At 38.7% G+C, this 26,480-nt stretch overlaps 2 protein-coding genes across 4 annotated transcripts; one reads left to right on the top strand and one right to left on the bottom strand.

Annotated features, from left to right (window-relative positions):
- Positions 1–1,283: 1,283 nt before the first annotated feature.
- On the bottom strand, positions 1,284–10,372 carry tfpi2 (tissue factor pathway inhibitor 2). Of its 2 annotated transcripts, none has more exons than XM_007905321.2 (5): positions 10,052–10,372; positions 5,296–5,475; positions 3,721–3,900; positions 3,437–3,610; positions 1,284–2,655 (listed from the first exon to the last, which is right to left on the bottom strand). In XM_007905321.2, exons 1-5 carry the CDS (start codon positions 10,119–10,121, stop codon positions 2,555–2,557), a joined length of 705 nt encoding a protein of 234 aa, XP_007903512.2. In that variant the 5' UTR covers positions 10,122–10,372; the 3' UTR covers positions 1,284–2,554. The 2 variants fall into 2 exon arrangements, with proteins under 2 accessions (XP_007903512.2, XP_007903514.2); XM_007905323.2 differs by lacking the exon at positions 1,284–2,655 and adding an exon at positions 2,861–2,887.
- A 1,512-nt stretch (positions 10,373–11,884) lies between these two features.
- On the top strand, positions 11,885–20,416 carry gngt1 (guanine nucleotide binding protein (G protein), gamma transducing activity polypeptide 1). Of its 2 annotated transcripts, none has more exons than XM_007905318.1 (3): positions 11,885–11,949; positions 18,177–18,274; positions 19,835–20,416. In XM_007905318.1, exons 1-3 carry the CDS (start codon positions 11,922–11,924, stop codon positions 19,958–19,960), a joined length of 252 nt encoding a protein of 83 aa, XP_007903509.1. In that variant the 5' UTR covers positions 11,885–11,921; the 3' UTR covers positions 19,961–20,416. The 2 variants fall into 2 exon arrangements, with proteins under 2 accessions (XP_007903509.1, XP_007903511.1); XM_007905320.1 differs by lacking the exon at positions 11,885–11,949 and adding an exon at positions 17,709–17,773.
- The last annotated feature ends 6,064 nt before the right edge of the window (positions 20,417–26,480 follow it).

Genomic DNA, 26,480 nt, shown 5'->3' with positions numbered 1-26,480 from the left:
ACACCAGGCTCCACGACCCTATCACCCCCATTCTCACCCAACTCCACTGGCTTCCCATCACACAGAGGGCACAGTTCAAGATCGTGGCCCTCACCCTCAAACCCCTCCACGGTCTTTCTCCCCACTACCTCTGCGACCTCCTAACCCCCTACCATCCTGTTCGCTCCCTCTACTCAGCGGGCTCCGGCCTGCTTCGCATCACCGCCTCGCTCACCCCTCTATTGGCGGCCGGACCTTCTGCCACTCTGCCCCCACCTTCTGGAACTGCATCCCGCAGTCCGTCTGTCGCCCCCCCTCCCTTGCCTCCTTCAAGACCCATCTCAAGACCCTCCTCTTCGACTGTACTTTTGATCTCCTTGCTTTGCCCCTTGCCCTCCATCCTCCCCAATCCCAACCCCCAGCTCGGGTGCAAAATGCTGTCTGTCCAGCGCCTTGCGACATCCTCCCGATGTGAAAGGCGTTTTACAAATGTAATTTTGTTGTTGTTGTTGTTGGGTTTGGCTCACACTAAAATTAAATTTTAACTATTTCACTGTTAACACAAAATTGGCTTTCTGAGGTGCTTCTATTCATTCTTTACAAAGCATAAGAATCAATCTGATTGTTTGTGAAATTCAGTAGATCCAATGATTGTGCAACAAAAAACATCTTTTGAAATATACAACCTTTGTAAGTTTGTTCCGGAGACGGTTTTGATTGACAGAAACATAATCCAGAAGATAGAATTATATCTTAAAACACAATCTCAGACCCAAATAGCAGATTCCATGAAATGATCTAAGAAATGATCATTTTTAACCACAGCTGGTAACTTTTTAGGGGAATGAAACATTGACTCAGCATAGAACCATAGAAATTTACAGCACAGAAGATGGTTATTCGGCACATTGTGTCTGTGCTGGCTCTTTTAAAGGCAATCATTTCAGTATAATTTACCTGCCATTTTCCCATACCCCTGCAGTTTATACCTTTTTAGATATCTAATATAGATTCTGTCTCAACCACCACTCCTGGTAGGACATTCCATATCCTAACTAATGTGTGTGTGAAACAATAATTCAGGTGCCCACCTAGCTTTTGTCAAGCACTTTGAGATATCCTCCTGATATGAAAGCCACTATTTTAATGTAAATTATATTGTACTTTATCCTCAAACAGAGCTTTCCTCAGTCACCTTCACATCTAAACCATATCTTCTTTGATTTGCTGCTTAGAATTCAGCATACATCAAATGGAAAGAAAAATAAGGCAAGACTTTCAAACAATTACATATCTATTTCCGCTTCATTAAATAGGTGTTTATTAAGAATAGCAGTGTAAAAACTGAATTGTATTGAAAAGACATGCAGTTACAAAAGATTCAGATATTATACAATCTGTGTAGTGTAAACCCGGAAATCGCATTGCAAAACAATTTACAGTATAGCGCCTTTCACGTCAGTAGGATGTCTAACATTGCATTACTTGCTCAGTGTATTAATATTTGAACAAAAAGATTTTATTGCCATAAAATGTATTCTATAGAAAGAAAGCTTGAAAACGAACTTGAATATAGTATTTATTTTTCATTCCAGGAACAACTTCCACAATCAATAGATCCCTATTCGGTTGTGTCTGCATACAAACGTTTCTTTTCAACAAAATGTTGAACAATTAAAACCTAGAAAAGTTATCAGTTGTTAGCAAGGCATGATGGAGCTCCAGGTTCCTCTGATCATCACATCAGGCATCTTGTTAAATTTGGAAGAGTTGAGTCTAAAAACACCTCAAAGTGCTTCGCAGAATATCTTGTCAAGCGGATTGACAGTGTATTTGGTGGGCAAAATTTAAAGAGGGGTCTAAGCTTCCAAGATACAATGCCCTCCATTTGAAAAGTGTAACTTCCCAAAAGTTAATGACTTAGTGTTTATCAATTTGTAGCACAGCTTCAGTTTCTCTTTTGCACCTTTTCTTCACAGATGTTACCAACCTCCTATCTACATCTCCTCTTCCTGGCTCTATGACTGGCACTTACTAGTAGCTTAATGAAGATCATCAGTAATTGGAGGAGGTGGACAAAAATCTCTAGCAAGGTATTCACATAACAATTCACAATACTGATACTATTTGGGATAAATTTAAACACAGAAATGTGAGGAGAGGAGATAGTTTCCAAAACATCAACACATACATTGAAGTAAAGATATGTTTGCAATAAAGAAGAGATGGTCAATAGGGAACTAGTCTGGTACAATTCAAGGGACTTCTTAACCAGGAGAAAGAGGGTATGTGATTTTTCTGCAAAAAACACAAGTCCTGATCACAATGTTTTTAATTGTTACATCTTTCATTCTGTTTGCAAGTCTTTCTGCTTGCCAAAACTGAAAATAAGAAGAACGGCAAAGAAAAATAGAACAAGAAAATATCAGTCAGTCCATCAAGCTCATTCATTCCAAGGATCATGCAGCTCAAGGTTTTAACTTTTTCAATAACATTTCAATCGTTTCCCATTTTCAAAAAATAGATGAAGAAAAAAAATCATCCTATTGTTAATAATAATACACATTTAATTTGCTTAGTATGGATTTTTCAAAAACTTTTTTCTTGAATTTTTTTTCACAACTTTTCTAGTGATTGACGCAGTAGGATATTTTTGAGATGTTTTCTTTTTGTTACCTGTCAAAAAACAATTATAAATAAAAAGTGAATCTATTACTGGTTATTATATAAGTATCATTTAACTAACACATCCCAAATTCCCAATATCATATTGTAATCGCAGTCCAGGCTGGCACTCCCACTTCAGTGATCAGGGTTTGCTGTATTGTTGAACGTGTCATCGTTTGGATGAAATGTTAAACCGAAATCCCGTTTGCCTGTGCAGGTGGACGTTAAAGATCCCACGGTTCTAATTGAAAAGAGAAGGAAATTTCTTCTGGTGTCCTGGTCAACAAAACCCCGAATGAAAATGGTCACCCATTTCATAAATGTTGGTAGGACATTGCTGTACGCACATTGGTTGCCATGTTCGCCTACAAATTCACAGTCACTAAAATACTGGGAAGCGCTTTGGGACAATATTATAAGGTGTTATATCAATTGCAAGGACTATTAAACATTTATGCTGAAAGGTGACAATTCCTCATCTCCCATTAACGCACCAACAAATCCATAGCCTTTAGTTATTCTATAGTTTCTGCTTGGTTAAAGAAAGATTTTTTAAATCAGTTTATGGCATGGATCGCATATTGTTTTACTAAAGAATCCATATCACGCATCAAAGCTAGCCCTGCACAGAAAATCCAAGTGAGTGTTTCACTGAGTACATGTGACATGGTCACTTTGAAATAAATTGTGTGAGATGACTGATAAATTCTGCAGCCAGTATATCATAAGGCAGTTTCCTGACAAAGAGACGCAACATCTTCAAAGCTTTATTACAGACTTCAGTACTCACGTTTTTGACAAACCTGTCGGCAAACTTTAGCAGATGTGAAGTTATTGTCATTACCACCACAGCCAGAGTAGCTAAACGTCTCACAAGTGTGGGTCTTTACATTGAAGTAATACCGTAGGACATCTGCTGAACAACGTCCTCTGTCCGATGCCGTGGCGCAGAATGATGGCATAGCTGTAAAAAAAATTCATACATTGGTAACCATCTAACTCTCTGCAGGTAGCAAGCAGACCCTGCTCAAAAGGGTTTAAAATTAAGACAGCAAAGATAAAAATAGTACTTACGATTCACAGGCTTACAACGGCGCTGGCAAGAAGCCTTGTCTCTGAATATGTTGCCATTTCCAAAAAGCCCACCATAAGTAAACTCCTCACATCTGTCCGATGTTAAGTTGTAGTGATATCTGGTGAAGAGAGCACGACCCGGTCCTGTGGCTGCCATCAATCTGCAGACTTTGGGAACCACTGCAATTTAAAATATTGCATTAAACACAGCAGCTCCATTAATTGTTCACGTATTGCTCAATTGTTCAAGTAAGAATTAGATTTACAAGGTAAGGCATGAAAAATATATATTTTCATATTTATTATTCAAAAAATGGTTCCCATGAAGTCAATAACAATTCAAAAAAATCACACTAAAACAAAGCAAATCAAAAAAACTGGGCATAATTGAAATGTTGAGCATGAATGACATTCCTCCTAGCTCAAAGGTGGATACAAACTTCTGCTTTGCCTTTCCAACTCCTAATATGTACCACACAAGCGTTGGCTGCACAGCTCATTTTGTAGTCTAAACAAACTTTATATAAATCTCTTTCAATAAGCAGCAGCATCAATAACAATAACAACACAATTAATTGCATTAATATGGCACCTTTCACATCAGGAGGGCACCCCAAGGCACTGGACAGTGAAAGGTTTGTACCTGAGCTAAGGGTTGGAGTCAAGAGGGGTGGAAGTCAAGGGTGTGGAGGTGGGAGGATGACCACGGTCAAAGAGCGTTTTCCGTTGTAACACAAAGCGATCTAGCTCCAGCAGCAGGAAATTTACCCAAAAGTAAGAGTGGGCAGGGAGGGGAATATGGAGCAGGCCAGTGCCCACCAAGCAGACATGGATGTGGGGATTAAAAGCCAGGTGAAGGTCGAACAAGACGCAGAGGTTCTTTTTGTCGAAGTTGGCAGAGAGATCAAGAAGGACCGGGAGAGACAGAGATAGATAATAATAATAATAATAATAATAATAATAATAATGATGATGATGATGATGATGATGATGATGATGATGGATGATGATGATGATGATGATGATGATGATGATGATGATGATGATGATGATGATGATGATGATGATAATAATAATAATAATCCTTGCATTTGATATAGCGCTTTTCACGTCGGGAGGACGTCCCAAAGCGCTTCACAGAACACACTGTAAAGTAAATTTACTGTATATTTGTGGGCAAACGCGGCAGCCAATTGCGCACAGCAATGTCCCACAAACAGTCGTAGATTGAAAATGACCAATTTATTATTGTTTTTGGTTTTGGAGGGATTATTATTAGGCTCTGTGTGGAGTAAGGAAACTTGCCCAAGGTTTCGTCCTGCCTGGAATTGAACCCACAGATGTCACAGACAGGTCACAGATGGACAGAATGTCATTTGTAACTTTGATTAACACTCTCTGTATTCTGGGTAGCAAGAAATTCCTTTCAATAGAGTCTTTTTGTTTTACATTTTATTTAAAGCTTTTTAAATTATTCGTGACCTCATCCATCCTGTCATGATTTTAGGCGCAGTGTAACATGTGCTGTTAGTATTACTCACACAGGAAAAAAAGAATGCTTGAACAGAAACTTACCTTTAATTCTTAGGCATGCCGAATTGCAATGGCTCATTGTTTCAAACAAATTATCATTGCCCATGCAACCGCCATATTCAAATTCCTCACATTTCTGAGTATATCGGTTGTAGAAATATTGAGTTAGCATGGCTCTGCAGGGTCCTCGATCTGGTAACTGCAAGCAGATTTCTCGGTTATCTGGAAAGATAAAGGTGCATTTTCTGTTAAGCTGGTATAGAAAGATGACTGGTATAAACAAAGGATGGTGAATTTTACAGAAATAATAACAGACAAAAAATGTACTGGTCAATTAACACACTTTGTGGTGGGAAACATCACATACAATTTAAAAATAAATTGTAAAAAATAGAAAGATCTATTGAAAGGACGGATTTGTTGGGTTAATCACAATTTCCGGTTGGTGCCTCCCTGTTTATGTTGTTTTGCTCGCTGGTCTTTTTATGGAATTTGCCAGTCAGAAGTCACAAATTTGTAACGAGTGGAACAAATTCAATTTGTAAATCAAACACAAACATCTAGGTTTTGTGTTGTCAAAAGTTAACAATAGAAAAGGAAGACTTGCAACACAGATAAGAGATACTATTAAAATGAATAAGGTGATCACTAAATACTCTTAAGAGCACCTGTTCAAATCTACTCTGTAGATGAAGTTAAAGCAGATGGGAAATTACTTTTTAATAATAATAATACAGAGCCTGAATACTTTGAAACTTCTCAAACACATCATAGAGTTTTTCTGTAAAGTGGAGTGACTGTGTATTGGTATGTGAGTGCAGCTAATTTGTACACAGCTATGTCCCACAAACCTGAAAGGATGTCCACTCTTCTCTACGTGAATAGTGTCATGGAATCTTTAACATTCATCTGAACGGGTAGTTGGGCTTCTCAACTGATTGGCACCTCTGCCAAAGCAATACTCCTCCAGCACTGTGTTGGAGTATCAGCCTACCCTACAAGTCTCAAGTCCTGAAGGACTTGAACCCATAACCTTTGTCTCAGAGGTGGAATGTTACCAACTGAGTCAGACGACATCTAAAATGGACACTGAAATGGTAACGATATTTGTATACCAAAAAGAATGGTCTTAATGGGTCTTGATCAATGATCATATAAAAATGCTCAATAATATTTTAAGGTAATGTTTGGCTATGGGGTATGTTTCTATTCACACAATATTACGCAAAAAACTTGTACTGCTTGATAACTAAAAAGAACAATCTATCGGAAACAGCCACTACATAATGCAGGGTAAAAAATCCTGAGAACTGTGAACACCCTGAAACTGGAGACATAGCTCAGCAGGCGATTTCCTGACATTTCTTTGTATTTGGCAGTTCTATACTGAGAATTATGTACCATGGTTACACCACTAAAAGCATGAACACAGCATGAAATTTCCAGCATACTAACAGCACAAGAGTCCTACAGTAAATCTATTCTGAACTGAATGAGATCTCACAAGGGTTACAGTCAGTTCTGCCCAACTTCAGTTTGTGTGTTGGCAGGAGATACCAAATAGCCTGAAGGATTCACTGACTTTTCCATTTGCAAAATATGCTTGGAGAATTGATTCAACGATTTAAATAAGCCAAACAAGGAACACACATGTAGCCTTGCACAAGCTGCAGGTTAAGCAATGGAAAGTTTTAAACTTTTAACTATATTAAGAGTAAACAGGATCATGTTGCGTACGCTTGACAGCTTGGCCTCAACTAGTCCCATCTGAGTCAGAAGGTTGTGGATTCTAACCCAACATTGAGACTTGAGACTCATTATTCAGACTGTCACTCCCGCGCTGTGTTAGAGGAGCACTGCATTGTCAGAGGTCCCAACTTTTGGATGAAATGTTCCCAAGGTACCATCTGCATTTTCACATGGATGTTAAAGATCCTATGGCAATATTTCAAAAGAGAAGGGAATTTCACCCAGCATTATGGTCAATGGATAAATTAATCATTCATTTCATGGCTGTTTCTCGGACATTGCTGAACACATGTTGGCTGTTTCATTTGCCTACAAGTACAAAGTCACCACACTTTACAGCAATGACCTATGAACTCTTTGAGATGTTTCAATATTATAGATAATAATAATAATTATCCTTGCATTTGGTATAGCGCCATTTTGTCCAGCGCCTTGGGACGTCCTCCCGACGTGAAAGGCGCTATACAAATGTAATCTTGTTGTTGTTGTTGTTTTTATGTCAAAAGGACGTCTCAAAGTGCTTCACAGGAATTACTGTGAAATGGGAGTGATTGTGTATTTGTAGGCGACTATGGCAGCACAATTGCACACAGCATTGTCCCACAACAGCAATAAAATGAGTGACCAATTTTATTTTGGAGATTGTTATCCAGGACACCGGGAAAAACTCCCCACTTTTCAAATTGTGCCCTGGGATCTTTAATTTCCACCTGAATAGGCAGGTGGATCTCAGTTTAAATGACCTCCAACAATGCAACAATTCTCCCTCCCCACCCCTCCCACCCTCAATGCTGCATTGGAGATACTATATTAAATATCAAATGCAAGGATTATTATTTGCTGTAAATGAGCCGCAACTTTGCAGACCAACAAGTAAAGAACAGAGTGTGCCACTCTTCCTTCTGATTTATGTCTAATAAAACAAGAGTGTGCTCCGAGTACTACAATGCCTGGAGTTATAGAGTAACCGACTTCTAAAATGAGATATATGGAAATTCTAGCATACTGTAAACTGTAATGAGTGTGCATTGTGTAGACAAATGCAGCAGTTTGTGCAGAACAATGTCCCACAAACAGCTATGATGTGAATGACCACTTTTATTTGGAGAATTGTCAGTTAAGGTTCTTTTGTCTTGAATCAGAGAGACCATTAGTCTGAAACAACAACAGTAAAATTACATTTATATAGCGCTTATCACATCAGAAGAACGCCACAAAACACTGAGAAACTATTTGCATTCTCAACCTTACTCTTTGGAAGGACAATCAAAGGCTGATGTACTGGCCTTGGCAGGATGTTTGCATTATAAACTTACACTGCCCAAGGTCAGCGCCTTGAGACGTCCTCCCGATGTGAAAGGCAGTAACCCAATGTAATTTTGTATTGTACTTGTAAGTTACTGACCAGCAGAGAATATAGATGCATGCTCTCACTCATCAGAGGTGGTGAATTTACCAACTCTGTAAGAATTGCTACTCTAGAATCATAACAAACGTTTTGAAATAAATATATTTTATAATTTTTGTATATGATATACCTCCGTATATGTTGAAATGTCTCAAAGTACTTCAAAGAGTGAAGCATAGTGTATTTGTAGGTGAAGGCTGCTGCCAATATGTGCACAGCAATGACCTATAAAGAAAGTTTTTTTTCTCTCTGGAGGATTGTTGGCCAGGACATGGGAAGAAACTCCCTTCTCGTTTTGAATAAATATAGTATATAAATAAAAATGAATTAATAAACACAAAGGCACGTTTATTACGTTTGTGCAGTGTTCAGCCTTGGAACTAAATATTTGCATTTCTTGTTTTATTAAACCGGCGAGCGAGGTTAGACTTGCTCACCCTCCATTAAGCCGAAATACACCAAAATGTTCCACTTTGGGAACGAGGGTTATGTCCCCACAGACAAACCCTAATCCCCCAAACACTTTTAGGCCCCAAATCATCAAAGGACAATGCAGATCTGAACCATGTCTTCACGACCACCCGTGCAAGTCAGGTGACCAGACCATAATAATAATAATAATAATCCTTGCATTTGATATAGCACTTTTCACATCTTCTAGACGTCCCAAAGCGCTTCACAGAATATACTGTAAAGTGAATTGACTGTAATAATAATAATAATCCTTGCATTTGATATAGCGCTTTTCACATCTTCTAGACGTCCCAAAGCGCTTCACAGAATATACTGTAAAGTGAATTGACTGTATATTTGTGGGCGAACGCGGCAGCCAATTGCACACAGCAGTGTCCCACAAACAGTCGTGGTTTGAAAATGACCAATTTATATTGTTGTATTTTTTTGGAGGGATTATTATTAGGTGTGTGGAGTAAGGAAACTTGCCCAAGGAATTGAACTCAGGTCTCTCACTTGCAAAGCAAGTGCTCTAACCACTGAGCTACAGGACCATCTCTCCAGCTGGGCAAGCCTGGCCAGAGCCTGGCGACCAAGTGCTCCAGGTAGCTCCGAGTTCAAGTATTCTCTGCTTCCTCTCTGTGAGAGCAGATCAAACTTCTTGGATCGGAAAAAAATACTGCAATACAGATCCCAACCAACATAGGGGCTGAAAGCATAACTGCAGCTGGGAGCTCAATCTTTCCCATAAATTTGCCAGTTATAGGTGAGATTGGTTCAGAAATCTCAACTGGAGATGAGCTTCCCCAACAATACTAACCCCAGAAGTAACTGTATAAGAACAGAGACTACACTTGATCTTAGCCTTAATGCTGGACAAACTCTGCTGTGACCTCCCCTGAGAGTACAAGGGCCCTTCCATCTACAAGTAAGCCACTTCGTATCATTCATACACACACACACACACACACATATATATACAGCACAAAGAGCTCTTCTCATTTAGGATCCTACCGTTCAAGGGTAACAGTAAAGTTTCAGGAGAAGGTGAACTTGTTTTTTTTATCAGTATTCCTGCAAGATTTTTGTTGAAACAAATAAAAGAAAGCTCGATCTCAACTTTTGCAGCTGCTCAAGCAAAACAATCACAGTCTGGAACTAGTGTTTGGAGCCGGAGTATTGTATTACCTTTCGCCAGGCTGCAGGGAGCAGACAGGATCCAGATGCTGCAGATCGCTGTGAACAAGTTGAAAGCCATGACTCTCTCTGAAAGGCTTTGTCAAACTAAGGGGTGAGTTACTCGGACTCTTCTGTCTGTCGTGTCTTCGCTCTTTAAGTGTGTGGCTGCTGGGATGTCAGTCAGCTCAGTGGGTTGGGTATCAGCTCAGTCGGTTGGGTGTGAGCTCAGTGGGTTGGATGTCAGCTCAGTCGGTTGGATGTCAGCTCAGTTGGTTGCACCAGATGCCTTTCCCCTGTCACTCACTCACTGAACTTCAGCCACAGACTCACAACATTTATACAGGGTGTCCCCCCGCCCTCCAGCACGCATGCATTCCAGCCACACAGCGAGCAACAACCCACACGTTAAGTGGAAAAATTCATGATGTCAGTGTCGATTGTGTAATTAAACTGAGGTATAACCCATATACATCATTGTTAATAGCATATTTGAGTTTTCCTCTAGTTCTCACAAAATCTACTGACCTTACGCAAGATATTACATCGCTCTGTAACTTTTTTTTATTTAATAAAAAAGATTGGGGAGAAATTCCACATGAGTCTAGATTTACTCTTACTTATATAACATTTTAGAGGCTCCAGAATTTGACAAATTCTCAAACACAGCCTTAGATTTGAAGCCAGTTTTCTCTAAATTCATTTTAAGCACTTCAGGAAATTACCTTCAAAGTTAAGACTGAATATAACAATTAGGCAAGGTCCGGATGCTCTGAAGTATTACATGAATAGAGTAAATGTAGACCCAGGTAGAATTTCTCCCTCATTATTTCGTCTTAAATTTTTTTTTATCTCTTTATTGCTGCTTTGATTTTTCACTCAATACTATTTCTCAAAATCTATCCTATCCAATAGTAACTGTAAAGGTATCAGGCAAGAGTAGACCTTTCATCCACATTTCTAACGATTCCTTCAAACATCTATCTCACATCTAATTATGGATCTCCAAATCCATTCATTTCCACAAACATGTCCTGTTCCTTTTAAAACCCTTGTATAGTTATTTATTTCACCACTTGTGATGGTAGTCTGGTTCACATGAAACATTTCTGTTTACTAAAAGTGGTTTCCTGCACTTCCTATTCTCTTTGTTAACGCTATAACTCTTTGTTGTTTGGTTTCCTACACCACTGATGTAATACATCTTAATAAATGTGTATATATTTAATTTCCCATGTAATAATATTTAATGGAGGTCTATTAAGAGCATGCAGGTCTAGACTGAACCAATAACAACAACAAGACTATAATCCGTGACAAAATAAATAGAGACTATAACCTGGGACAAAATAAATTTTCACTTAGAAAAATATGAGTTAATAAAGGATAGCCAACACATATTTGTTAAAGGCAAATCATGTCTAACAAACCCGATAAGAGTTTTTTGATGAAGTAAAGGAGAGAGTGGATGAAGGTAGTGCAGTTGATGTAGTTTATATGGATTTTCGAAAGGCGTTTGATAAAGTGCCACATAAGAGACTTGTAAGCAAAAGCCCATGGTGTTATAGGGACTGTGGCAACACGGATACAGAACTGGCCGGGAGACAGAAAGCAGAGAGTGATGGCGAACGGTTGTTTTTCTGACTGGAGGGAAGTGTGGAGTGGTGTCCCCCAGGGGTCAGTATTGGGATCACTAATGTTTTTGATCTATATAAATGACCTGGACGTGGGTATAGGGAGTACAATTTCCAAGTTTGCAGATGATACTAAGCTAGGAAAAATAGTAAACAGTGAGGAGGATAGTTGCACACTGCAAATGGACATAGACAGACTGGTAAAATGGGCAGACAAGTGGCCGATTAATGTGGAGAAATGTGAAGTGATGCACTTTGGAAGAAAAATGAGGCGAGGTAATATGAGCTGATGGTACAATCTTAAAGGGGGTGAAGGAAGAGAGAGACGTGGGGGGGTTCATTTAAGTAAATCTGTGAAGGTGGCAGGACAGGTAGATAAAGCTGTTAAAAAAGCATATGAGATATTAGGCTTTATAAATAGGGGCATAGAATACAAAAGTCAGGAAGTTATGATGAACTTTTATAAATCACTGGTTAGGTCTCAACTAGAGTACTGTGTTCAGTTCTGGGCACCACACTTAAGGAAGGGGTCAAGGGTGCAAAAGAGATTTATCAGGATGGTACCAGGAATGAGGGAGAGGCTAGAGAAGCTAGAATTATTCTCCTTGGAGCAGAGAAGGATAAGAGGAGACTTAATAGAAGTTTTCAAAATTATGAGGGGATTCGATAGGATGAACAAGGAGAAACTATTTCCACGGGTGGGTCAGTAGCCCGAGGACACCGATTTAAAATAGTTGCTAAAAGGAACAGCGGGAAGGTGAGGAGAAATTTTTTCACACAGCGAGTTATTCGGATCTGGAATGCATTGCCTGAAAGGGTGCTAGAAGCCGATTCAATGACAACTTTTAAGAGAGAAGTAAATAATTATTTGGGGAAGATATGTTTCCAGGGCTATGGAGAAAGAGCAGGGGAGTGGGATTGATTTGGATAGCTCTTTTCAAAGAGCTGGCACAGTTACAATGGGCCGAATGGCCTCCTTCTATGTTGTATAATTCTATGATTCTATAACAACAACTTGCACATATAGTGCCCTCCACACAGCGTAGCGTCTCAGAGTGCTTAACAGTGGCGGAGCCTGACTCTGAGCCGGGGGGAGTGAGGAGGTGGCCGTAACCACAGTCGAAGAGAAAAGTTTTCAGGCGGGACTTGAAAGAGGGGAGAGAGGGGGCAAGGCGGAGGGATTGAGGGAGAGTGTTCCAGAGCTTTGCGGCATAGTGGCTGAAAGCACGACCTCCGATGATGGAGTGGAGGGTGCGGGAATGAGCAGGAGGCCGGTGCCAGTCAAACGGAGGCGCCGGGTAGTGGATTGCGGAGTGAGGAGGTCGGAGAGGTAGGGAGGTGCCAGGGAGTGAATGGATTTGAACAGTAGATTTGTGTGTCATCCGTATACATGTGGAAGTTTACCCTGTGTTTGTGGATGACATCGCCCAGTGGGAGTATATAAATATGGAAAAGAAGAGGGGGAGTCTTCTCTATATTCTCAATAATGTCCTCTATACAAATACCTAACGTAATTCCATAAAAAGTAAGTTCATATCAGCTAAGAATTTAATTAGTATTAACCTGAGAAGATTTTTATCTGGTCTAGATTTATTCTATTCATGTATCATTTTGGAGTGTCCAGAATTTGACAAATTCCTAAATAGAGGTTTAATTTTGGAATTGGTCTCCTGCAAGTTCTTTTAAAAACTACGAGAAAACCCCAGTTTCAAAATTAAGACTGAATTCAGCAATTTAGTCACTCTGAAATGATTAGAAATTAGAGTAAATGTAGACTCAGATCGCATTTTTCCCCAAACCGTCACAAATGAGGGCTAGTTTTCAGTTATCAGTAAATTTACTGAGCTTGCTCTTCTGTGCGTATTTTTCTGCACTTTTTGGCATGTTGACTGACCTTGTTGGCTTGATCTTACTATGGAAATATTTTATTGTAAGTGCACAGTGGAGACAGACATCTGCCAAGACTAATAACTATACTGACAAACAGAAAACACCCAATAAGGAGACATTTAATATCATATAATTTGCCTCCCTTATAATAGTTGCCATATCTGCAGTAATACAGTATAACAACAACAATTTGCATTTACATTGTACCCTGCGGGCAGGATAACTTTTGGAGTACTTAAACTTGTGGTGATACTTTTTTCACAGCACTTAACTTTCACCAGCTGTAGTGTAACTATAATTGGTGGAAAAGGACGTTTAAAAGCTTAAAGGAACTTAGGATGGCGGCCAAAGGCATGGTCAAAAAGGAGGATCTCAAGTCGTGCCTTGAAGGAGGCAAGAGAGGGAACAAGGCGAAAGGATTGTGGGATGGAGTTCCAAAGGGTGGGCGCAGAGAGGCTGAAAGCTCAGCCCCCAATGGTAGGGCAGGTCGGGCGGGAGACCTGGAGCAGACCAGAGCCTGCTGAGTGGAGGGAGTGGACAGGTTGATAGGGGGTCAGCAGGTCAGAGAGGTAGGAGGGGGCAAGGCCATGGAGGGCCTTGAAAATGTGGATGAGGATTTTGAATTCGATCCTCTGAGGGATGGGGAGCCAGTGGAGTCGGGCGAGGGTGGGGGTGATAGGGTCACGGAGCCTGGTGTGGGAGAACACATGAGCTGCAGAGCTCTGGATGATCTGCAACTCGTGGAGGGAAGAGTTGAGGAGGCCAACAAGGAACGAGTTTCTGTTGTCGAGCCTTGAAGTAACGAATGCGTGTACGATCGTTTTGGCAGCCTGTGGGGTGAGGTGGAGTCGGGCAATGTTGCGGAGGTGGAGGAAGACATAGCATGTCATGGCACGGATATGGGGGCTTTGAAATATTTACGTATATAACATTACCTTTATGTTACTTCTAGCTATCATCATTGGGTTGAAAGTAAGACATTTTAAAATGGGTTTGTGAGGATAATCCCCACATCAAATCTGTTATGAAATGTCACATACTTCACCCCAATTTATTTTCAGTGAGAGTACAAAATCCTCTTATCTTATCTGGATTATTAGCAGAAGAATCAGGAACAAGATTAGGGGGCATTTCTTCACTCAGAGGGTTGTTAATCGATGGAAGTCATTATCACAGTAGCTATTGAAGCTGATCTGTAGAATTATTCAAAAAGGGAACTGGATAAAGTTCCTTTTGCCCATGCCTTTGGCTGCCATCCTCAGGTTCCCCCACTCTCTGGAACTCAATCCCACAGTCCCTCCAGCTCGACCCCTCCCTTGCCTCCTTCAAGACACATCTCAAGACCCTTCTCTTCGACCGTGCCTTCGGTCACTCTCCTATCCCTACGCTCCCCGCCCTCCACTCCTCCTGATCCCAACCACCAGCTCAAGTGTGGATCCCTGACTGTCCAGCACCTTGGGACGTCCTCCTGACATGAAAGGCGCTATACAAATGTAATTTGTTTTCCTATTGTTATTATAATAATGGTGTCTGTGCCACTGCCATCTCTGTCAAAGAGCGACTTAAAAATAACTGAAGTGAAGGTGGCACATATACAATGGGCCACAAAGGCCTTTTTCTTTCCTAAAAAAAATGACATTTCCAATTTTCAGGTCATTTTCCCCGAACACACCACACACTCAACAAAGACAACAACTCACAATTATATAGTGCCCTTTATGTAGAATAATGTGTTGGAGCACTTCACAATGGCATGGTCAGATGCTGAGCAAGGGAGAAGAGGAAGGTGACCATAGAAGCGGTCGAAGAGGTAGGTTTTAAGGGGGGATTTAAAAGCAGATAAAGGGGGCAAGGTGGAGTGATAGAGGGAAAAGGTTCCAGAGGTTAGGAACAATGTAACTCAAGACAGTTAAGGGGTTAGGCAGGAGATCTGTTCTCAGGATTTTGCCAATTCACCACTGCACCAGCCACTGTGAGTGCATGAGCAGCTATCAGTAACATTCCCTGCAATACTCCACCTTGCATGGTTGACAAACCACATCTCAGTTTAAATTGTTGAACATTTGAGTTTACAATTTAGGGTTGTTAGGATTGGGATCGTATATTCATATAATCCAAGGCTTGGAATCCACCTTCATTGGTTTGAGGGTAAGCAGCTGCTATGTAGGCTCCACATCTCCAACGGGTGGAACCACTGCTCAATAAGTAGAGATATGTGTCTGAGCTGTGAGTAGGAAGATGGTGGCAATGCTCTCATGTATTCCAGTATGAGCTGTCAACTAACCAATTTGTGATTATTCTGCTTCTGGGAAGGTAAGCAGAGTCATTCTCCTTGGAAGTGTCTCTCCAGGGAGAGCTGTCGGGAAAGCTGTCTCTCCAGGGAGAGCCATGCTTGGCAACAGAATGTCAGAATTCAGTCAAACCTCTCTGGCAGTCTTGGTAGTGGGATTCATAAGCCAGGCAGATCTGCAGTACTACTGATAACAGCCCAGCCACCGTGGTTCATCAGTAGGATTTAGAAGGGCAGACCATCTAATGGGATTCTTCCCACTCAGCTCCTGTTAACCCTATAAGCCAAAACCCTAACGGGTAGGGTGGTCCAAGCTAGATAAGCTGTGAGAGAGCTTGCCAGATAGTGATATCAATGGTAATCTAAGTGGTTTTAGCTGGTTAGACTCCAGCAGTTCCACAAAGCACACTCAAGCCCTGGCTCTTGCCATCCTGAGCCTAATGCTCTCCAGAATTAGGTAAGCAGGATGTATTCCTTCAGGGAGAGAGCATGCATTCCATTCTAGACACAGGAATATCCACGTGTAGACGGCATACCTAGAACTCTCAGTCTGGATTGAATCCACAGCTCCCTCAGTAAAAGATGTGGCTCTTCCCTGTTTCACCATCGACAACGCCCACCATATCAACACATTAGCTGTGGTCATAGTTTGCTGTCTTATTGATATACGTTGTTGCCATAATGACTCTTAATGACTCCAAACTGCTTATGTGTTTATGTTAAAACTGATGTGTTTATGGCTGATTTCTTGTGTGTAGATAAGGGTTAAACAATTCAAAAGAAAACATTTCCTGCGATGTTTAGAAGAGGAAGAACTTGGAGATCCCCCATGTTTCAAAGTGCTGCCTACCATTCCATTCCTGCCAACAGGTTACATCCAAATCCACATTGACTCTGGGTGTTTTAAAGCAGATAATTTCTATATTAATGATTTGACATGGATCTGTCAGTCCACAAAGGTACTTAGTTCTTGCTAAATAATCTGCTAAACATAAAGCCATCATTTGAGAAGATCAGTGTTTTGCAGATGAATCTGTTAATTAATTAAAGGAACAAATATGAGGAAATGCGCCAGAACATAAAGGAAAGCAGGCGCTCAGCGTTAAAGGCATTGGATTCAGACACAATGGAGTAAATTATGAGTTTGAACCCAGGGGAAAGGGAGGGGAGCTTTCTTCAGTTCCCATTTCCTTCATATGGGAAGTGAGATTGTATTTGTTTTGCTGTTGCGATCCTTTTTTAAAGGGCCAGCTTATACAGAGGATCAGCTTTAAACTGTACAGCCAACAAGCTGATAACATTAATTTCTAGAACACTAAAAAGTCGTGCAGCAAACACTATGCGTACAAATACACAGTCATTACATTTTACTGTAAAATCATGTGAAGGGTTTGGAGACCTTCAGAGGGTTTAATAAGGCACTATAATAGATGCAAGAAATATTCATATTCTCAAAAAAGGGCTCGCTGGAGCACCTATTTAAGACCCAATAAACAGAGTGATAAGATTTCTGAGGATTACTGCTACCCACGTCAATACGACCCAGTTTCTGAACAAATGTCATTTAAAGGAAAACCAAATGTATTTACTGGAGGGCTGCACATTGAAGGATTTGAGTTTGAAAACATTTATTTCCTTTTAAGTTTGCACATATTAATTTGGAACATTATCTTTGATGAATGTTTTCATTAAACAAATGAGCGTTTTGTTTTTCTCTCTCCCTCTTAAAATTAAATCTGTGCAAGCTCTTGATTTAATCATATTATACGCTTAAGATATTATGACCCTTGCTTTAAAACCCTTGAAAGGTTGCTCAAGGAAGATTTGGTGGAGTGTGGAAGTAAAGGGACGTGTGTTTGGGGCAGAAGGGTCTCTTACTGTTAGCTCACCAGTGTAAGAGCTGAACTTACCCTGGGACAGGTGAGTTTGTTGTTTGTACATCTCTTTGGAGAAATTCCACTTGGGTCTAGATTTATTCGATTTACATAGCATTTCAGAGCGTTCAGAATTTGGAAAATTCAAAAATTCGCTCTTAATTTGTAAACTTGTTTTGTTTAAGTTCTTTTAAGAAAAACAAAAAACTGGCTTCAAAGTTAAGACTGAATTCAACAATTTGCCAAAAATCTGAATGTTCTGAAATGCTAAGTAAATAGAGTAAACGTAGACCCAGGTAAAATTTCAACCCAAGTATGTATCACACTATCCATAAGAACGAAAGATAAAATACCTTAATCTGTCTGCATTTGATATCTATTTTATAATCAAATTTAATAATATTATAATATTATAACAATACAATAATATTTGCCTTTTTTTTGCTAAGATAACGAAGAGGCCAGGATGGATGAATTATCAGATAAGGATCGTGCAAAACTGGAAGTAGAGCAGCTGCGTAAAGAAGTAAAACTAGAGAGACAATTGGTAAGAGTGCTCCTGTTTATGAGTGGAGAGCACTGAGCAGTAAATTGGCATGTCTACCTATTGCTGTTCTCTCAGGCTGCCACATTCTTTACCCAAACTTTCAGACAATCCAACTTATCCAACTCATTTGAATAGCATCAGCAAAAGATAAATGAAAATGAAGGATTACTTTTTAAAAATCCAATTCATCCCAAAAGTTTGATCATTTGCAAAATTATTTTATATTTTGACTTGCCGTGGAAGATACTGGGTGAGTTAAAGTGTTTATTTCCTAAAGCACTGACACATTTTTGATGAGTGGGGATGATGGAAGGAGAAGAAAAAATTGTCAAAACTATGAAAAATCTCTTCACTGACATATGTTTCAACATATATGATCCATTCCTCGGTCCAACAATAAGTACTTTGAATGGTTAACCCCCAATAACTGCTCCATAAACAGAGCACTTAGAAATGGGCTGCCATTCAGCACAATTATGCTAACCTCATGGCTCGAAAGACTCATGAAAGAACCTTAATGGGTGACATGCTTTTGTTATAGTTCATTTAGAAATACTATACTTCATAGTAAAAATCACGTGAAGAGCTTTGAGACGCTTTGATGATGTAACGAGTTACAATATTGAATATAAGGATCATTATGGAGTCCTGTAGCTCAGTGGTTAAAACACTCACCTCGCAAGCGATAGACCTGGGTTTGATTCCCGACAGGTTGGGCAACTTTCCTTACTCCACACACCTCTGTTTACCTAGCAGGTAAACAGGTAAGTAGGAACCCCGTTGTAAGTCAATTGGCAGATCGCTTTTCTGGGAAAAAATAATAATAATAAATTTGTCGCTCAATCCCCGACTGTTTGTGGGACACTGCTGTGTGCAATTGGCTGTTGCTGTTCGCCCACAAATAATAGTCAATTTACTTTTGCAGTATATTCTGTGAAATGCTTTGAGACGTCTCAAAGACGCGATAAGGCGCTTTATCAAATGCAAGATTATTATTTATTATGTTATTATATCTATAATCCACCAGTCTGTTGTAACCAAACGTAATGATATAATTGTTAAATCTTAAATCTAATATTAGATATGATAAATTTTAAAATTGAGTTAATATTTTACTGTAAATGTCCTGATTAAAATTTGACAATCTACAATTTATTCAATTTACTGCAAGAGCAGTTGGAGTAATATTTACAGTGACGATAGCTATATTAAGAAGCTTCAGATTGTCAGCAAAAATCCTCAATGTTAAACGGGGATTAGTGATGCAGGGACATTGTTACAACAGATGAACTCTTGAAGGTGTCCTGACCTACGCTAGATAAGTCTAAATCCCTGCTAAGGTTATTCTCCCATTCGGTTTAGTTTTCCCTTATTAAACCTATGTTGGTCATATGTGAGGGTGGCTCTGTTAAGGTAAACAGGAACAACTTCCGGACATCCATATATTACTTTATATTACTAATCATTTTAGCACCAGGCACTTTATCAATTGTGAGAAAATGTTAAGTTTTTCTGTTTTATAACATGTAATCTGACATTGTCTTCCTTCACTTTAATCAGGTATCCAAATGTGCAGAGGAACTGAAAGATTACATTGAATCTCAGACAGCAGATGATATTCTGGTAAAAGGAATTGCTGAGGATAAGAATCCTTTCAAGGAGAAAGGTGGTTGTGTGATCACTTAAATCAGATAGGACTTGGACATCCTAAAAGCATCAGATCATTTTCCACAGCTTAGCAACCATTATTGCGACAAAACCCTATAGATGCTAAACCTGGAAGAAAGAGCAGAAAAGGAGACAGCATCTTAGTTGGCACGGCATCTTTGAGTTAACTTATGAGATTTTATTTTTAAAAGAAAAGCATTTCCGCACCTGTTACAAAAAGACCGAAAATTGAGCAAATCTACCAAAGAAGATGAATGATGAGTTGGAAAAAGTTCTCTCCAGTTTCCGATTGGCAGAGAATAACCCTATAACAAATAATCATTTAATATATAACCACGCAAAGACCTCCTGAAAATGCAGTGTAAAAATGGACATATTCTCATAACTAATGAATGTACAGACTAAACCTGTGTATAGAAATTTGTCAACAATATATTACATTAATTTCCCGTTTCAAGTAAGGTACTGTTCAAAAGCCACAATAAAAATAAATTGCTATAATTCACAATGTCTTGAAATTTTATTTAATTTTAGTTCAGCTATCAATTTCATCATGGATAATTTGTTGTTGATAATAGGAATTTATAGCACATTTAACAATATGTAATAGAATTTTATTCTCTGAGGTTTTACACAATAATAACAATAATAATCTTTACATGTTAGGAGGACATCTCAAAGCTCTTCACAGGATATATTGTATGTGGAATGATTGTATGTTTGGTGAGCGAATAATAATCCTTGCAATTGATATTTTTGTTGTATACCCTATAAATATATTTATTTGAAATATTTCCAGTTTTCTGTTTAAATTTTTAATATTTCTGTTGGAGCTTTCCAAATGCCGATACATTGCTGTGTTGTTATCTTTTGAGTATATTTTTAAAAATACAGGATTCTTGTTTTTCTTTCTTTTTGTCATAAGACTTATTAAATAATTTTCTCCACTCCACTCCCCTCCTCTCAGGGAATTTTGACTTATTTTTCCTATACTATAGGGTATACAACAAAAATATCTCAAATCACTTCAAAGACTGTCACGTGTTTTAACTGTACAGTCAAAGGTAAAGACAGCAGCTAATTTGAGAACAGCAGGTCCCAGACACCACCCTGAAAGGAATGATCAATTTATTTGTAGGGTTACTAGTCATGGATTGGGTGAAACTCCCTTTGCTTTTTCATGAGATTTTAAACGTTCACATGAACCAACAGATCTCAGCGTAATGTGTCATCTGAAGGATAGTACCTTCCGTGCAGTGTTCCCAAGTCAGCCTAGATTGTGAGCTCCAAGGCCTTATGTTCTAGAAGGAAAAAGTGTTGATAACTGAGCTAAGCTGACACACTCCTATGAGAAAAGAGAACTGTGGTTAACGTAGGATTTTGTACTCTAAATACAATGGTCATTATTAAATTTTCCCCAATTATATCACAGTAACAAAATAAAGGACATTATTTCACGATAAAAGTATCATTTTGACTGTCTGTGTGTCACATTTTCCATTTGTTATTAAATAACTGAGAACATAAAACATTCAAACAAACAGACTAATCCAACTGAAAGATATTTATTGTGTCGATAAAACCATATTATTGACATGGCATCAGATCGCATCCGGAGCAGAGTTCCCATGAGTCAACAGCCTACTTACCTGAGCAATTCCTTATCAAGATATATTAAGAAATATCACAATATAGACCCGATTTGGTCAAATTAATTCCCATTTTACCCTGACTCGGAGTCATTTATTATATTTGTTAATGCTGAAATAATAATATGATATTTACTACATTGGAAGATTTAAATTTTTAATAAGACTCTTTATGTAAGGTTAATCAGATTTTGAAAAAAATATAGTTAATGTACAGTATACTGTAATTTTTTATAATAATAATATCTAATAATAATGATAATATAATAATATTTTCTCCACAAAGTGATCTTAAATACATAATAATAAGGAAGAACTATCTCTTGAATGTGCACTAGAAAATTGGGATCCCGGGATGCAAGTATTCTTTTAAATTCGCCCTGGATTTTTTTGCTCATTGTTTTGAAGGTACATTTTGTGCATTTTGCATTCAAGATCGATGTACAAACTTGAATAAACGTTCAAGATCGATAGTATTTCAGTCTAAGAAATACAGAAATATGTGCACGACTAATGCTGAAATTTATTCTCATTGTCATTTAAACCATTCAGATGACAAATAATCTGTCAAAAGAAAAATAATTGCCTTTTATTACTTCTATAACATTTACAAACTCATTTTAGGGTTTCCTTAACATATTGTGCTATTTACTATATGAGATTGAATTTTAAGCAGGTAATCGTTCTTTAGAGCCAAGGTTATTTCTGGCAATGCTAAAAGTCAGTACTGTTTCAGTGGCCTGAAATTATTAAGTAAAATATTGAAAATGTCATTGTATTTGTCTTTGTCTAAAGCACATATCTTGTACCCAAAAAAACACCCTGTCTTAGAATAACATGTTAACTTGTTAAATAATATTATATTTATCCATGCATTTGATATAGCACCTAAAATGTCAACATGTCTCAAGTGATTGACAGAAACTTGCTGTCAAATGTAATATATTTGCAGGCAACACAACAGTCAATTTGCACACAGCAAGGTATTACAATCAGCCATTAATGACAATCAAGACATACCATTTTGACCGTATCTTTGGTAATATTTCCCCTCTCTACCCTGTTCAGTTCCAATCCTTGGTTCGGTTGGAGCCAGCAGTTGGAGACAGTTGACATACTCCTGACCTGAAAGTTGTACAGGGTAATTTCAGGACAGATATCATGGTATTTTTATTTACCAAGAGGGTAATTAACAACTAGAGTACACTGGACTAATTTAAAAACAGCTTGATACTGCGATGGGAGTACAGTAGAGTGGGTATTCTGGAGGGATGAGATCAGATGAGCCGAAAGGCCCACTTCATCCAAATCAATATTATGATCTTGTACCTGTCACCCTGATCCTCAGCAGGCTCCACTGGCTCCCCATCCCCAAATAATCAACTATCTTGTCCTTGAAATCCAGTCTCTGGCCTGGACTCATATGTGTAAACATTAATATTTTAAATATATGAGAGAAAACATTGGAGAAATGTTATTGGTTATTTTCCAATTGTACTGAATATTTATTTGAAATATCTGAAATTTTCTGCTTACATTTTTAGCATTTCTGTTGGAGGCTTTGCAAATGCCCATAAATTTTTTGAATACATATATTTTTTAAAATACAGGATTCCAACTTTTATCATCTTTTTATCATCAAATGTCACTGCTATATTTCACTCCTCCCCTCCTCTAGAGAACCATGACTAATTTTTCCTTCCATTGGGGTATTGTTCCATAGGAGCCAACATTCTTCAGGCGCCTTATCCAAAGTGATCATTATTCATGCCTAGACTTTGCCTAGAAATAAATCCCAGTGCTCTTCAGAAATTTTTGAATACACTTTTCCATTCCATAAAAGTCTGACCTACCAATATTACATTAGATACATGGCATGAGTAAATATAGAAACTAGCATATGAAAGATTACTTTTGGATCGACTGAGACAGCAGCACAAGTTTAGGGCTGCAAAGGGCAATTTCAGGACAGACACCAGGAGGTATTTCTTTACCGAGAAGGTAATTAAAGATGGAACAGATTACCAAGAACGGTGGATGAGGCCAGAACTCTGGACTTAGTCACAAAATAGCTTGATACTCTGATGGGAGGATGGATATTCTGGAAGGATATATATTCTGGAAGAATGAGATCAAATGGGCTAAAGAGCCTTCTTTACCCGAACCACTCATGTGATCTTGGTGATCTTATAAATGACGTTTGACAGAGCAAATCAAGCTGGTGAAGCATAAATGGTATCCAAATGGCTCCATAATGCTTCGATATCAAGGCTATTTACCTTTGGTGATATAAACACAAGTTGTTATTTGTAAACTGTAAAAATATACAAATATACAAAGTTTGGTAGTATATAGGCACATTCTGCACTCAAATAGTATAGAGGACTAACAAAAGGATATCATTAGTGAATTAAATTAATTACTGCTATATTAAATTTACTATCTAAAATACTGTAACCAGCTTCTGTTGTCCTGGTAAAGAATCCCTCAAATAAAATTGGTCACGCCTGCATGTTTAACATTACTGTGTTTAACCTTGCTCTGAGATGCCGTCCGGTATGGAGGGCGCTATATAAATCCATGTTGTTGTTGTTTTTGTTGTTACATTCACCTAAACAATGCACAACATCAACAACTTGCATTTATGTAGCGCCCTTCACATGGGACAGTGTCTCAGAGTTTGACACTGAGCCAGTGGAATGGAGGAGGTAACCGTGAGCATGGTCGAAAACGAAGGTCTTCAGGTGTAATCTGAAAAAGGGGAAGTCACACAGTTAGTACACTTTACAGTGAATCCTGTGAACTGTTTTGAGATGTCCTTCCAACATGAAAGGCTTTATATCAAATGCAAGGATTAGAATTATTATCATGCTGGAAAATAAATGGAATTTTAAGAGATGGTGAGAGAGAGAACTACATCTATTCTAATATTAAATGGGGAAGTATGTTTTTGAAAGGGAGTTGGCTGGCACTTGGAATGTTATTTATTCCACAGCTGGAGAAAGTTGGCATAATATATCTTTTTTCTGATGGTGTCCTTGATCTGCAGTTATTAGTTCTCAGGGTCATTTAGGAGAGTCTTTTTTGTTCATTTCCTGAGAATCATTTGGGGATTTGTATTTTTAGGTGGGATGTATGGTTTATCAGGGGAAATGGAAACAATACACAAAGTGCTGCAAACTGACTTGATTTTGTTTTCTTCCAGGCTGTACATTTAATAGGGCTACATTTGGAGGAGTGGGTGGAGAAGGAGAGTCCTGCTTGGAGCTGTGTGTGCAAAGAATCAATTGTATTTAAAAAGGGTTATCTATGATTAATGCTGGTCAAAAAATAAGAGAATATTCTCAGCACTGAAAAGAGGCCTTTTAAGCCCATTGTATCTATGCTGATGCTAACTCCCCCATTGAAGCTAAAGACTCATTATAATTCTCTTTCCCCATGGCCTTTAATATTACTTTTCCTCAAGTATTATCCAATTCACCTTTTAAAACTAATTGAATGTTTACTTGAGATGTAAGGGATTGTGTTTGAGACAAATAAGGGAACGACAGGTTATAATGCTGGTTTGCCCAATGCTTAAATGTAAATAAATCAGAAGGGAAATACATGCATAGAAGTAAAATGGACTTAACTGTAGTTAAAGATAGTATGGTGTACATATTTGAATCAAGATGATGTTGAACATTTATAGTATGTGGGGATGAAAGAAATTTGGTATGTTATACAATAATTTCACATCCCATGCCACAATTTTCCCCCAATGTCTCAAAGCATTGTAATAATTTGGTCAATGCTGTTCTTTTTCTGTCAGCATTATTAGTCTGCAACAGCTGGTCTAGTGATAAAGTTCCATACCAAAGAGTTTAGCAGATTCTACTATAGTTATGTAAGGAATTGGAAATACTTCATGAAAAAGGGCTCCCAATAAATGCAACATTATTGGTTACACCACACAGCTCACAATATAAATGTAAACGATCTGAAAGCATCACACATCAGCAGTGGGAAGTGTGGAAGTCACCCCCAACTCCTGTCAACCCCCCAACCCCTGTTACTTCCCCCAATCCCTGTCACCCCCCAAACCCCTGACACCCCCCAATCTCAGTCACCCCCCAATCCCAGTCACCCCCCAACCCCTGTCACCCCCCAACCACTGTCACCCCCCAACCCCTGTCACCCCCCAACCACTGTCACCCCCCAACCCCTGTCAAGTGTGGGAGTGTTGAACTTATAAAGACTGAGTAATGTTTCTTACAATGTGGAGGGATGAGTTCAGGCTGACAGTTGATTATTTTGACCATTTATCAGACAGGACACTAATTTACAGCAAAATGGCCAAATGCCAGACATATTTGTTATAGAGCTCAGTACTTACTCATTGTACAGGGCTTGAAATAATAGAGTATTGTTAACATTTCTTCATTTTGTCCGAGAATTGAAATATATAAACTGAACGCATTTATCTTATTTTCAAGCATTTTCAGTTGTGTTTTTTAAATATAGTTTAAAACTGGGTTTTTAAATGGAGTTTCTTCTTAATCCATTTTTTTTGTTGGAGATGAAAACAACAACAACTTACATTTATATAGCGCCCTTCAACCAGAATAGCGTCTGGGAGAGCTTCAGGTTGAGGCTGGGAGAGCAAATTAACGTTTCAAACAACAAAATCAGTTCTGTTGGTCACATTCTCAATTCTGAGCCAGAAAATTTTTGGTTCGAGCCCCATGTTGGGACTTTTGATTCCAGCTACACTGACACTCTATCCATGACTACGATGCATTTTTGAGGTGTTGTCCTTCAGCTGAAGTGTTAAACTAGGGTTTCTACTGCCTGTTCAGCAAGGAATTAAAGATCCATTGGCTTTTTTTATATTTTGCGTTTATACAATG

The sequence above is a fragment of the Callorhinchus milii genome, unplaced genomic scaffold (genome assembly GCF_018977255.1).
Source record: "Callorhinchus milii isolate IMCB2004 unplaced genomic scaffold, IMCB_Cmil_1.0 Scaffold2, whole genome shotgun sequence".
Taxonomy (NCBI): Eukaryota; Metazoa; Chordata; class Chondrichthyes; order Chimaeriformes; family Callorhinchidae; genus Callorhinchus; species Callorhinchus milii.
The sequence above is the reverse complement of the archived record's forward strand: the minus strand, read 5'-3'. Positions and strand labels throughout refer to the sequence as shown.